General features: G+C 34.6%; 1 protein-coding gene across 1 annotated transcript in view; it reads right to left on the reverse strand.

Moving 5' to 3' along the window:
- Positions 1–10,694, reverse strand: part of LOC133330924 (CUGBP Elav-like family member 1) — a 35,786-nt gene extending 25,092 nt beyond the window's left edge. Inside the window, exons 1-2 of the mRNA XM_061539323.1 lie at positions 10,685–10,694; positions 10,162–10,308 (exon numbers count right to left, since the gene is read on the reverse strand). Coding sequence (XP_061395307.1) covers positions 10,162–10,308; positions 10,685–10,694 — 157 coding nt within the window. The remainder of the gene's footprint in view (positions 1–10,161; positions 10,309–10,684) is intronic.
- Positions 10,695–13,287: the final 2,593 nt, after the last annotated feature.

Here is a 13,287-nt window from a genome sequence, read left to right on the forward strand (position 1 = left end):
TTCGATTTGGACGAAATTTGGCACATCTTAATGAATTAGATCTAGAATGATGTGCGAGAAAATCGGTTCCGATTTAGATATAGCTCCTATATATATTTTCGTTCGATTTAAGGTAAATGGTGTACCAAAGTCCGCAAATATCTTTCGTTTTGCACGATATTTGGCACAGAGTACTTAATTGAGTTCTAGACTAAATGTGCAAAGTTTCGTAAAAATCGGTTCAGATTTATATATAGGTCCCACATATATTTTCGTCCGATTTTAAGTAAATGGTGCACCAATGTCTCTATACATATCTTTCGATTTGCACGAAATTTGACATAGCCAACTTAATTGAGTCTAGAATGACGTATGCTGACTTTCGTGAAAATTGGTTCCGATTTAGATATAGCTCCCATATATATTTTCGTCCGATTTAATGTAAATGGTGCATCAAAGTCCCTATATATCTCTCGATTTGCACGTAATTTGGCACAGCGTAATGAATTAGGTCTAGAATGATGTGCGTTAAGTTTCCTGAAAATCGGTTCAGATTTAGATATAGCTCCCATATATATTTTCGTCCGATTTAAGGTAAATGGTGCATCAAAGTCCCTATATATCTCTCGATTTACACGTAATTTGGCACAGCGTAATGAATTAGGTCTAGAATGATGTGTGTTATGTTTCCTGAAAATCGGTCGATATTTAGATATATCTCCCATATATATTTTCGTCCGATTTAAGGTAAATGGTGTACCAATGTCCCTACATATCTTTAAGTTTGCACGAAATTTGGCACAGCGTACTGACTAAGGTCTAGAATGATGTGTGTTAAGTTTCCTGAAAATCGGTTCAGATTTAGATATAGCTCCCATATATACTTTCGTCCGACTTAAAGTAAATGGTGCATCAAAGTCCCTATATATCTCTCGATTTGCACGAAATTTGACACAGCGTAATGAATTAGGTCTAGAATAATTGTGTTAAGTTTCCTGAAAATCGGTTCAGATTTAGATATAGCTTCCATATATTTTCGTCCGATATAATCTAAATGGTGCGATTTGCACGAAATTTGGCACAGCGTAATCAATTAGGTCTAGAAAGATGTGTGTTAAATCTGAAATCGGTTCAGATTTAGATATATCTTCTATATCTGACCAAATGAAAAATTTAGTATAGGTTGCAGAATGACATGGTTATGGATTCAATTTCATTTTACTGGTCCTTTAAAAATGCGACGTCTGTTAGGAATCATCTGTTGAATATGCCCAAAGTGGTGAAAAGGCATCATATAGTCGACCCCGTCCGACTTCACTGCATTACTGGTAAAAAAATTATTTTTGAACGACACGGATGGGCGCTGATTAAAAAAAATCAAAGCATTTATTTTGTATACAATATTTTTCAAATGATAGAACTTTTTTCTCGAGAATTTTTTTCAAGGCCTGCATTTTTGAAAAATTCGTTTTCATGGAGAAATGCAAGGAGTGTTTTTTTTTAATTTATTTTTTCGATGGACAGGATAATATTTTTAAAAATTATTTTTTCAAGAGCCAAGATAGGCATGTATATTTAAAATGTTTTTAAGACGAGTTTAAGGCGTTAATTTTGTATAGAATATTTTTTTCGAGGCCCAACACTAGACCAGGATTCATGGAACATATTTTCCAAGGACCACCGTAACGCGAGGATTAAAAAATCAAGCACCAACGCAATGCGTGGATTTAAGATAAAAATTAAGGACGAATACAAGCTTGGGGTTTTCAAATGTTTTTCAAGGTCAGTTTTAAATATTTTTTTAAGAGGCAGGACAAGCTTGGATTCTGGGTAAACACATATGGGGTCTACCCTAAAACTTGAACCAATATTGAAAATTTTTGGTGATGTGATTTTGTTCTCAATGAGAATTAATCATATTATTTCGCAACATTACATAATGTCCTCCCCACTCTATTATACCACAACACAGAGTAACATGTGGCCAAATGATGAGTTTATGCCAGTACTGGCACCCACTTTGAAGTTGAGTTAACCGGCATGGTTTTTTTCTGCGTCCTTCTGGGTACTTCTCCTTAGTTCAGTTCAAGTAGGTTTTGTTAGGTTCATTCGTATTATTAGTTGTAGTTGTTGTGGATGCTATTTTTTTATTATATCTTGTAGTCGTTGTTGTGAAGAAGAGTAAAAGGATTTCCAGTTGTTACAAATAAACTTCCTGTTTGGGTTTGGAGTATTGGAGGTTTGCATGGCAAACGTAGAAGAAGAAGAAACGAAGAAAGCGAACAACGGTAGAAAAAAGCGGTAGTAGTAACATACTTCCTTATGCTGGCAATACGTATTTCCTGTGTAAACACAGGCACACAAACGCACACGTGTACACATACATCGGCAGAGATAGTTACACTGGATGCAACATGAACAACAACAACAATAGTGGTAACAAAACTCCAAAGGAAACACATATTGTATTGGTAGTGAGCATGTATGTGAGTGTGTGTGTGCATAGCACACATGTTTTTATAAAGGAGTCGATGCAGTGAAAACTGTTTACCCTACCGCCCGACACATGTTTGCAACGATGAAAGTTGCATTTGGCTTAAGTTTATTCCTATCTCTCTCCCTCGCAGTCAGAAACCTCTTACTTAGGTTGTTTACTCAAAATCCCTTTGAGTTAGTGTTTTTTCATCCTTCCATCTACCACCGGAGTGTTAAAGTTTTGAGCCCTACTAGGGTATGGGAAATATAATGCATTTTCCACGTTATGTTAGCATGGATTAATATAAGCTTTTGGTGTGCGGTGCGGTGCGGTGGAGGGTTGTTATACGTATTGGTTTCAAGGAGTGAAAAAATACAGCGATATTTCAACAAAAAACTCTATGGCAGATATTTATTGGTGCGAGTACGAGTGTTGAAATATTATACAGCCGCTTTTATGTTTTTAATATGATATTGCATTTTTTCTTCTTCTTCGTCTTCTTTTCCGTTTCAATACTCAAGGGTATCTCTTGTAGACTGTTATTCATATACATATATTTATATCAATGTTAATGGAAAAGGAGCATTGATATCGAAAGAAGTATGTGGACATGGAGTCGGGAAAGTTGCATCGTTTTTAAGTGGTGCTAAGTTTAAGGTAAACAGATATGTGGCTATGTGCACAGATGCCGCAGTCAGAGCGTTGTCTTTTGTATAAAATGTTTTAAACAGCCGAGATATATTTGATTTGTAATAACCTACTATTACTAAAATAAAAAATAAGGGTCAATTGAGAACAATTTTTAAATCCCTTTCTATAGACGGACCATATAATTTGTGATAAAAGTGAATGTCGCATTAACATGGGATATGAACTAACCGGAAGGTAGTTAATAACATTGTGCAATAAGATTTTGGCAGGTGTGTAATTCCATTTGAGGATGAAAGCCACCGTAGCTCAATTCCCAGGCGCTACATTTCTAAATTAAATATCTTAAAATATACCGAAATCAGCTTAGAACTATTTATCTATTTCTGTATAGAATTTGTACCTATAAATTATTTTTTTAAAACAGACATCATTCGGACCTACTTTTTATACCCTCCACCATGAGGAGGATATTAAGACAGTATAAAAATCGATCGCTAATTTTAGATAATGCAATGGCATGTTGCTGCCATGAGAAAACAATATACTAAACTACCGTACTCAGGTGAGAAAAGGGGGACGGTTAAAAGTGATGCGTGAAATGAATATGGGGGCTATGTAGAATCATTGATTTATATCGACAATGTTCTGTAAATACGTCATTTACCCATCAAGGTTCCGGGTTGTCAAATTACAGACACCTCGCAATGCCAAAATATAGCCACAACAGTTGGAAAATTATCCTTACACTATCAAAATACCACTATCAAATCGCCCAATATTTATAACTTTTGTTAGCAGGATTTTTGATGATGGACGGAATTGGTAATTTCTATTAAGAGAGGTTTGCTTCCCATTAAACCCAACATATGTAAGTACAGCTAATTGGTTTGAAAACGTGCCGGAAATCCGAAAAATGTCAAAAATTGGGGCTACCGTTATACGCAGACTATATCAGAACATGGATCGATATTCATAATTATAATTTTTCTTCCTAATAAAAATTCGTATTATCAAACTAGAGTTAATTCTGTTGAAAAGCGTAGCTAAAAATGTCCATAATGGTGGTACCGAAATTTGAGATAGTACTGCTATTTTGTTTTAGATTTTCTAGTTAATTAGAATCCAAATGTACAATTATGGGCAATTTTGTTTATATGGGAACTAACCTATAAATATGACCAATATTGAAGATTTTTGGAAGGAACACTCGACAGTCAATGAGTCAATTTGGATGAAAATGTGAAGAAATAGATAAAAACATTTACATGAATAATCTTTCACCCTAAAAAGGCATAAATAATACAAGAACTCAGCTTGAGCCTGTCTGGGATTTAAACCTAGTTCCTATGGCATCTCTCGATTGTTGTCCGGCGTTTTAACGTTCAAGGCCACCTTCTTAACTTTCTAAGATTGCCCAATATGCAGTTGTATACCATGGAAGAAAAATATTGTATGAAAAAAAGTCCGTCACTACAAGAAAAATCTGCTCTGAAAAAAATAATGTTCTGGTGTGATGCCAAATGCCCGAACCATGACACGGTTGAATTTAATTCCTAGTTGCAATTTTGCAACAAATTCGATATAAATACAATATGCTAGGAATGTAGTATCTATCTGACTTTCCTTTTCATTGCAACTCCGATCATGTAGCTCATTTCCAAATAGGAATAAATGAAAATCCAAAATACTACGTTACAGTCAATTTTGTTTAAGAACGTGTGCAATCTCTCCGAAACATCGACATCTGGAAGGTATCCTTATATGATGACTACCCGAATAATGCTACTGTCCTAAAATGGTGGCTGAAGGCCAATTTCTTTTGACCAATTTTTTCTAATTTTTGCAGGAATATTAGACATTTGACAAGGGGTGGCACGTGCTAACGTTCAAAGCTCTATTTTAAGTATTTCAGGTTCTGTCGTGATTTCTACAGACAATCGGAACAAAATATAATTATATTGGACAGATATCCAACCCTTGTAGTTTAATTTGACATTCTCTCTTCTGTTGAGTGAAAAACTTCTTCGCAAAAGTTGAACGATATAGGGCCATGTTTTAACATAGCGCCCATATACATATCCCGCCCAATGTTAGATATTTTTGTGATTCTTGTGGCATTATTGAACTGGAGGTGCTGTAACTTGGTATTATGGGTCGTTTCTGATCATCTCTGCTAAAAATTATCACTGTCACGCCTAATTTTCGGTATTGCCAATAGTTTAGCCGAACTGTCATTTCGAATTCTTGATGGGTATGGAATTTTTATATAGGTTCAATTTTTCGGTATAGTCCGTTTATAAACAAAGCGGGACCCAAATGAAAGTTTTAGCCGAATTGGCTGAAATTTCTGTTAATAAATACTTAAATATTAAATATTGGTCTGGGTATTGAATATCTTTTGTTAAGAAGTTCCTAGCCAAGTTTCGAGGAACATAGACATACTCCCCATTCAAAGTTATTTATCGATTAAACGGATTTTGAATGCATATTTAATGATGAATGATATAAGAAGTTCGGCTAAGACTAATTTCATTATCATGACGAATGTAGTTGTTAAAACCTTGATCATTTTACATGGAATACAAATAAGACATTATATGCAAGCCGATTTGTGAGAGCTATGGTGTATCACTTAGAATAGACCGTCCCATGGGTGGGGTCCTACCACCCATTCTCGGTTTCAAAAAATTTAATTTTTTGTTTTGATTTAATTTGATCCTACACTAATTCAAGAATATCCCTATAAATTTTCAAGTGAAAATCTCAAAAATTTCTTAAGATATAGCCGATTTATTGTGTTAGCATCCGTTGATTGCAAGGGGGCTTCACAAACTTTAAACGCGTGAAGATCTTCCTTATTTTTTTTTTAACTTAGTTTGTGGTCAAAAAAAGGCGATTTTTCAAAAAAAAAAAAAAAAAAAAAAAATCCCAAAGTTCCGTCATTTTGTTAATTGTTGTGCGAAGTCAATAATCCTAGTCCATACGAAAGCCAGACATGTAGTCTTTCTAACTGTTAGAATTTCCATCAAAAATAAGGACATTTCTTTGATCTTTTTCGAATTAATAAATGCCACTGTATTTGACTTATCTTCCAAAACATAAAATGCCGAATGTTTCGAGCTCTTACGCATATATCTATGCGTCATCACCTGTGACGATTTTATAATTTTGGTGTATCCACCGATAAGAAAGCTTGTTTATAGACAGTTGTTGGTCGAAGTGCTGGTGGAAAAATATCTTAATGCCTCTATGGGGTCTGTGGTGTTTTATCGCAATGCAGCAATTTATGTTCATCGTAATAATCCATGACGACACAAAAATATTTAATAAGAATTTTTTTTGGTAATTTTAAACAAAAACTTTGTTTTGCTAAACTTTTTCAAGCCTACGGTTCTGTAGAGAAAAACAGAAAAAAGGGTTTCTATCAATTGCGGACATCTGTTGTTCTTCCCCTTGATGATCTTTTGATATTCTAATACATGTAATACACCTCATGATAGAATTTTATGAAAGTTCTATCATATATATGTTTAAGGCCTCTAGAAGTGCATTTATCTACAATAGTACTTTAAAGGTAGCCATCTCTTTAAAAACAAAATTCGATTAAAATAACCAACATTTTTCTCTCCGCCAAATCATTTAACGATTTAATTCACATTAGCACAATGACTTTGTCCTTTTCTACTACCGTACCAGGAGAAGGGAAATATTGAATCGGAAGCATATAGAAATTATGAAAGTTTTCGTTTTTTTTTGTGTGTTTGCTTTCAGCACTTCAATGATCTACCAGAAATCCTTTGGAAAATTATAGTATGTACACAAACACACACATACACACAAACTTCTCAATGCTCGCTTGTGTGATATAAATAACATTGTTGCCAATGTTGCGATAGGATACGATGATACAAACATGAAATGAAAGGATGAAAAAGTCGGAAAGTATGTATGAACATCCAAGTGATGTGAAAAAAACTATGAAACCTATGACAACACAAACAAGAAATAATCATGAAAATTTTGCTGCTCACACATTAGACCCACTTCGTACTATTCCTCCATATCCCGAACACAATGTATAAGTGAATTTGAACATGATTTAACGGAAGCTGCTTATCAATATGAGGATATATGGAGGAAATTGCAACAAAATAAGAAAAATGAAAAAAAAAACACAACCTTGGGAAAAATTTAACATTGGCAAATATCCTAAAAAGGGGATATGAAGTCGAATAAAGTGAACCACTCCAACCGTAGATTTTTGAGAGAATATTTTTCAAGCATCCACACAAGGCGTAGATTTTTTAAAGAATATTTTTTCAAGCATCCCCACAAGGCGTAGATTTTTTAAAGAATATTTTTTCAAGCATCCACACAAGGCGTGGATTTTTTAAAGAATATTTTTTCAAGCATCCACACAAGGCGTGGATTTTTTAAAGAATATTTTTTCAAGCATCCACACAAGGCGTAGATTTTTTAAAGAATATTTTTCAAGCATCCACACAAGGCATAGATTTTTTATAGCATATTTTTTCAAGCATCCATAGATTTTTAAAGATTTTTTAAAGAATATTTTTTCAAGCATCCACATAGGGCGTAGATTTTTTAAAGAATACTTCTTCAAGCATCCACACAAGGCGTAGATTTTTTATAGCATATTTTTTCAAGCATCCATAGATTTTTAAAGATTTTTTAAAGAATATTTTTTCAAGCATCCACACAAGGCGTGGATTTTTTAAAGAATATTTTTTCAAGCATCCACACAAGGCGTGGATTTTTTAAAGAATATTTTTTCAAGCATCCACACAAGGCGTGGATTTTTTAAAGAATATTTTTTCAAGCATCCACACAAGGCGTGGATTTTTTAAAGAATATTTTTTCAAGCATCCACACAAGGCGTGGATTTTTTAAAGAATATTTTTTCAAGCATCCACACAAGGCGTGGATTTTTTAAAGAATATTTTTTCAAGCATCCACACAAGGCGTGGATTTTTTAAAGAATATTTTTTCAAGCATCCACACAAGGCGTGGATTTTTTAAAGAATATTTTTTCAAGCATCCACACAAGGCGTGGATTTTTTAAAGAATATTTTTTCAAGCATCCACACAAGGCGTAGATTTTTTAAAGAATATTATTATACCCTTAACCACACTGTGGTACAGGGTATTATGTCTTTGTGCATATGTTTGTAACAGGCAAAAGGAATCGAGATAGACCCATGGTTCCTTTTGAGAATATGCATAGAATCACATTCTGAGTCGATTTATGCATGTCCGTCCGTCCATGTATTTTTGTGAGCAAAATACAGGTCACATTTATGATCCGAATTGGATGAAATTTGGCACAGCCCATTGCTTTGGCCCAAGGACGAACCCTTTTGAAATTTGAGAAAATCGGTTCAGATTTAGATATAGCTCCCATATATATTTTCGTCCGATTTTAGGTAAATGGTGCACCAAAGTTCCTGAAAATCTTTTAATTTGCACGAATTTTGGTATGGCGTACTGAATTATGTCTAGAACGATGTGTGTTAGGTTTCGTGAAAATCGGTTCAGATTTAGATATAGCTCCCATATATATCCCTCCGATTTTAAGTAAATGGTGCACCAAAGTCCCTGAAAATCAATAGATTTGCAGGGATTAAATTAAGTCGACAATGATGTGTGCTAAATTTTGGAAAAATCAGTTCAGATTTAGATATAGCTCCCATATATAGTTTCGCCCGATTTTAGGTAAATGGTGTACCAAAGTCCCTGCAAATCCTTTGATTTGCACGAATTTAGGTATAGCGTACTGAATTTTGTCTAGAATGATGTGTGTTAAGTTTCGTGAAAATCGGTTCAGATTTAGATAACTTCCGTATATAGTTTCGTCCGATTTTAAGTAAATGGTGGACCAAAGTCACTTAAAATTATTATATTTGCACGAATTTTCGCATAGCGTACTGAATTATGTTTAGAATAAAAATCACATATTTAAGTGCCTTCAATGTCATGTCAATGTTCTTTCGAAAAGGCGACGTATTTTAGGATACATATGTAGAATATACCCAAAGTATATCATATCATATAGTCGGCCCAGTCCGACTTTACTACTTTCCTTACTGGTTTCAAGCATCCACACAAGGCTTAAATCTAGGCTTGGTTATTTTAATAGATCCACGCCTTGTTGCCTATTTGAAAAATATTTTTAATAGATCTACGTCTGTTTTGTTCTTGTTAAAAATATTTTTTTGGTTCGTATAACATTACTTTTCAAAAAGTGTATCGATTTGTAGACCGTGTAGTGTACCCCAAAAAGCATTGAAAAAACGATGATCAGAAGGAAAACGGAAAAATATGCAGGAAATAAAAATACTTTAATACATTTCTCTGGTTGTGTCCTGGCAGTGGAACAGTGTCACCGTGCCATATTTGCTGATGCAGTTAGTGAGCCAGCAAACAGATTCCACCAACAGCATATTGAGAATGTTGACAATGCCAAAGACGACGACGACGATGATGATTATTATGGTGGTGGCAGCAGCAGCCATGGCAGTGACGAAGATTACACTGCTTTCTCCATGGCTGATGACGACGATGATGACAAAGCTGTTGCTTCCCAAAAAATACTGCATGTGTATGGAGAAGAGTCATTCAATCGCTTATTCATACCATGACACAAATAATGTAATACCGAATTCGTTTTCCTTTCCGTGAGTATGTGTGTGTAATGTATATCTTAAAACTGTCACTGGCAACTGGAAATCTGTTCCGTTCAGTTGTTGTGGGTGAGATTTTTTATGGTGTTTTTTTCCGGGAGGATAAATCGAATATTTTCACTCATGCATGAATTTATATTTATTGACAGAATGTATTTTGGTTGATATTTTAGATGTAAAATAATTTCAGGTAACATGGTATTGGGTTGGGGTGTTAGCGAAAATATTTCCAATTTTTTATAAAAAGAAAGAAATATTTTTAAGGTATAGAGTCCATATTTTTATAAAAATCACATTCCCCCTTTCTCATAATAAATGTTATATAATTAAAAATTAACTTTGAATTAAACTTACCCTCAATTTGTTTTCCAGCGGCAGCAGCTGCTGCTGAACTTAAGGCAACACTGGCTAAGGGTGATGTGGTCAGAGCGGTACTACCAAATTGTGGTAAACCGGCTGCTGTTGACATATAAGCTGATGCAAAATTATTGGCATCAGCCCCTAGGGAAAAAAACAAATTTATATTAAGAAATTGTTTAAACAATTTTAAAGAAAATATAAACAAATATCTTTAACATAAATATTACAACAAAAAATAATTTTCTACTTTTTTATATTATATCACATTTCCTTTTCACATGACAGATTTTTAAATTTTAACGTTCAACAATTTTTAAACAAAACAAGTTTTAATTTTTTTGTTTTATTTTTATTTTAGAGAAAACGCTCACAATAATACTTAACATAATTTTGTATTCAAATTTCAACCTAGTTTTTCTCCACATATAGGTCGTAGTGTTGGAAACTTTTTGCACGTTAGGAAATTATAAACGCACAAAATTAGCATAACGTGTGTGAAGTGTACACCCATACATACATATATCCATATTCATTATATTTAACCACATAAGTTGTTGCTACTTTAAAAAGCACATTATATAGTTTTATTTTTTTTGCGCTATTCTAACATAATTAGTGCACAACTAATATATGAATATGGGGTATTGCAGGAAATTGTGACTCAATTCACAACAAGGAAAACCACGTAAGTGTTTTTTTCAAAGGGGTGGATTTATACAAAAATATTATAAAACCAGTGAGCGGAGCAGTATAGTCGGACGGGGCCGACCATACGATACCCTACACAACTACCACGGAACTCAAATTTTCTGCGGATGTTTATTCCGAGACTGGGCAATATTTCGTTATATTTGCACCCTCTTGCCCGATTAGAGGTAAACAGCACCTCTTCCTCACACTGACATATTTTCCGAATATTACGAGTATTCAGTACAGCTATTATCCAGATTCCCTTCACCGTGGGTTGTGTTGTGATGTTCGGCTTTCATTTGAGGTCTATAGATCGACTCGAAAATAACACAAAAAATTAAGTGATCATCGCCGAAAATTATAGGTGTTGTCCTTGACCATAACTGGAACCTCATGGAACATTTCAAAGCGATCAGCGCTATAGTTCCGCACTCCAGAGTCATAATGGGTTACTAACTAATATAGGAATACGGAGATACCTGTAAATATTTAGATGTAACTCCCACATCCGAGCACATACAACAATATAATTGGTCTTAATTTAAAGGTCAACCACTCCTCTTGGATATAATATCAACTTCTCGGGTATATGTCCTTCAGGGGTAAATATATACGCCATAGAATACAAATTTTGTCATTTTTCACACAAAAGTCAGGGTCCATTTGACCCGCTAAATATTGACCGATCTTTCTCCAAACAGGCATGCTTTTTCTTTGGCCCGATCCGCTTCTCCATGCAAAATTTCACGATGTTCGGACCATTGTTGCGGCCTCTGGAGCGATCAGAAAAACCGACAAAAATTTAGTATTTGGTCCATTTCATCCCCTAAATATTAACCGATCTTTCCCGAAAACAATAGGGGTCTTCATTGGCCAGAACCCATCCTACATGCAAAATTTCGTGAAGATTGGTCCATAACTGTGGCCTGTATCGTGTTTACAAATTATAATGGACAGACGGACGGACGGACGGACACACATGTCTAGATCGACTCAGCTAGTCGAGATATGACGATCGGTATACTTAAAGGTGGGTCTAGGACCAATATTTCGCGGCGTTACAAACTTTTGGGGCTGCACAAAGCTATAATACCCTGACAACATAGTTGTGTAGGGTATAAAAAATATTTTTTCCAAGAAACCAACTAGGCGTGAATTTATTAAAAGCAAACAATTTTCCAAGAAATCAACAAGGCGTGGATTTATTAAAAACCAGTAAGGAATGTAGTAAAGTCGGACGGGGCCGATTATATGATACCCTTCACCACTATGGGTATATTAAACAGATGAATCCTAACAGAGGGCCATTAACACGACCTTAATCTAAAAGTGTGAACCGACTTAGATCTCTCAATAAACATGCCATTCGTATGTTACAATGGGACAAAAGTATGTAAATCGATTTCAATCAAATCAATCGGGCACCCGTTGAATATTTGGAGCCCAATTAACACGAACTCGGTCGGCAATTTATATGGACCCTATCTGAACTTCTACAGAACGCAATTACGTCATTCTATGCTAAATTTTATAAGTTGTTCAAAATTCCATGTCAATATTACAAACATGCGGATTTTGGTGTACCATTTACATTAAATCGGTCGAAAATATATATGGGAGCTATATCTAAATCTGAACCGATTTTGAAGAAATTGTACACACATCATTCTAGACTCAATTCAGCGCGCTATGCCAAATTTCGTGAAAATCGAAAACTAAATAGGGACCCTGGTGAACCATTTACATTAAATCGGACAAAAATATATATATGGGAGCTATATCTAAATCTGGACCGATTTTCAGGAAACTTAACACACATCATTGTAGACTCCATCCAGTACGCTATGCCAAATTTCGTGCAAATCGAAAGATATATAGGGATATTGGGCAACTTTTTACATTAAATCGGTGGGAAATATATATGGCAGCTATATCTAAATCTGAACCGATTTTCAAGAAATTTTACACACATCATTCTAGACCAAATTCAGTACGCTGTGCCAAATTTCGTGCAAATCGAAAGATATGTTGGGACTTTGGTATACCATTTACATTAAATCGGGCGAAAATATATATGGGAGCTATTTCAAAATCTGAACCGATTTTCAAAAGATTTTACACACATTATTCTAGACACAATCCAGTACTCTATGCCAAATTTCGTGCAAATCGAAAGATATATAGGGACGTAGGCGCCCCATTTACATTAAATCGTTTGAAAATATATATGGGAGCTATATCGAAATCTGAACCGATTTTCATGAAACTTAGCACACATCATTCTAGACTCAATTCAGTACGTTATGCCAAATTTCGTCCAAATCGAAAGATATCTTGGGACTTTGGTATACCATTTATATATGTATATGGGAGCTATATCTAATTCGGAACAGATTTCCACGAAACTAAACGCACAACATTCTATACTCA

The sequence above is a fragment of the Musca vetustissima genome, unplaced genomic scaffold, assembly GCF_032173495.1.
Source record: "Musca vetustissima isolate MV318-11 ecotype Yass unplaced genomic scaffold, APGP_CSIRO_Mvet_v1 utg12267, whole genome shotgun sequence".
In the NCBI taxonomy this organism is placed as follows: Eukaryota; Metazoa; Arthropoda; class Insecta; order Diptera; family Muscidae; genus Musca; species Musca vetustissima.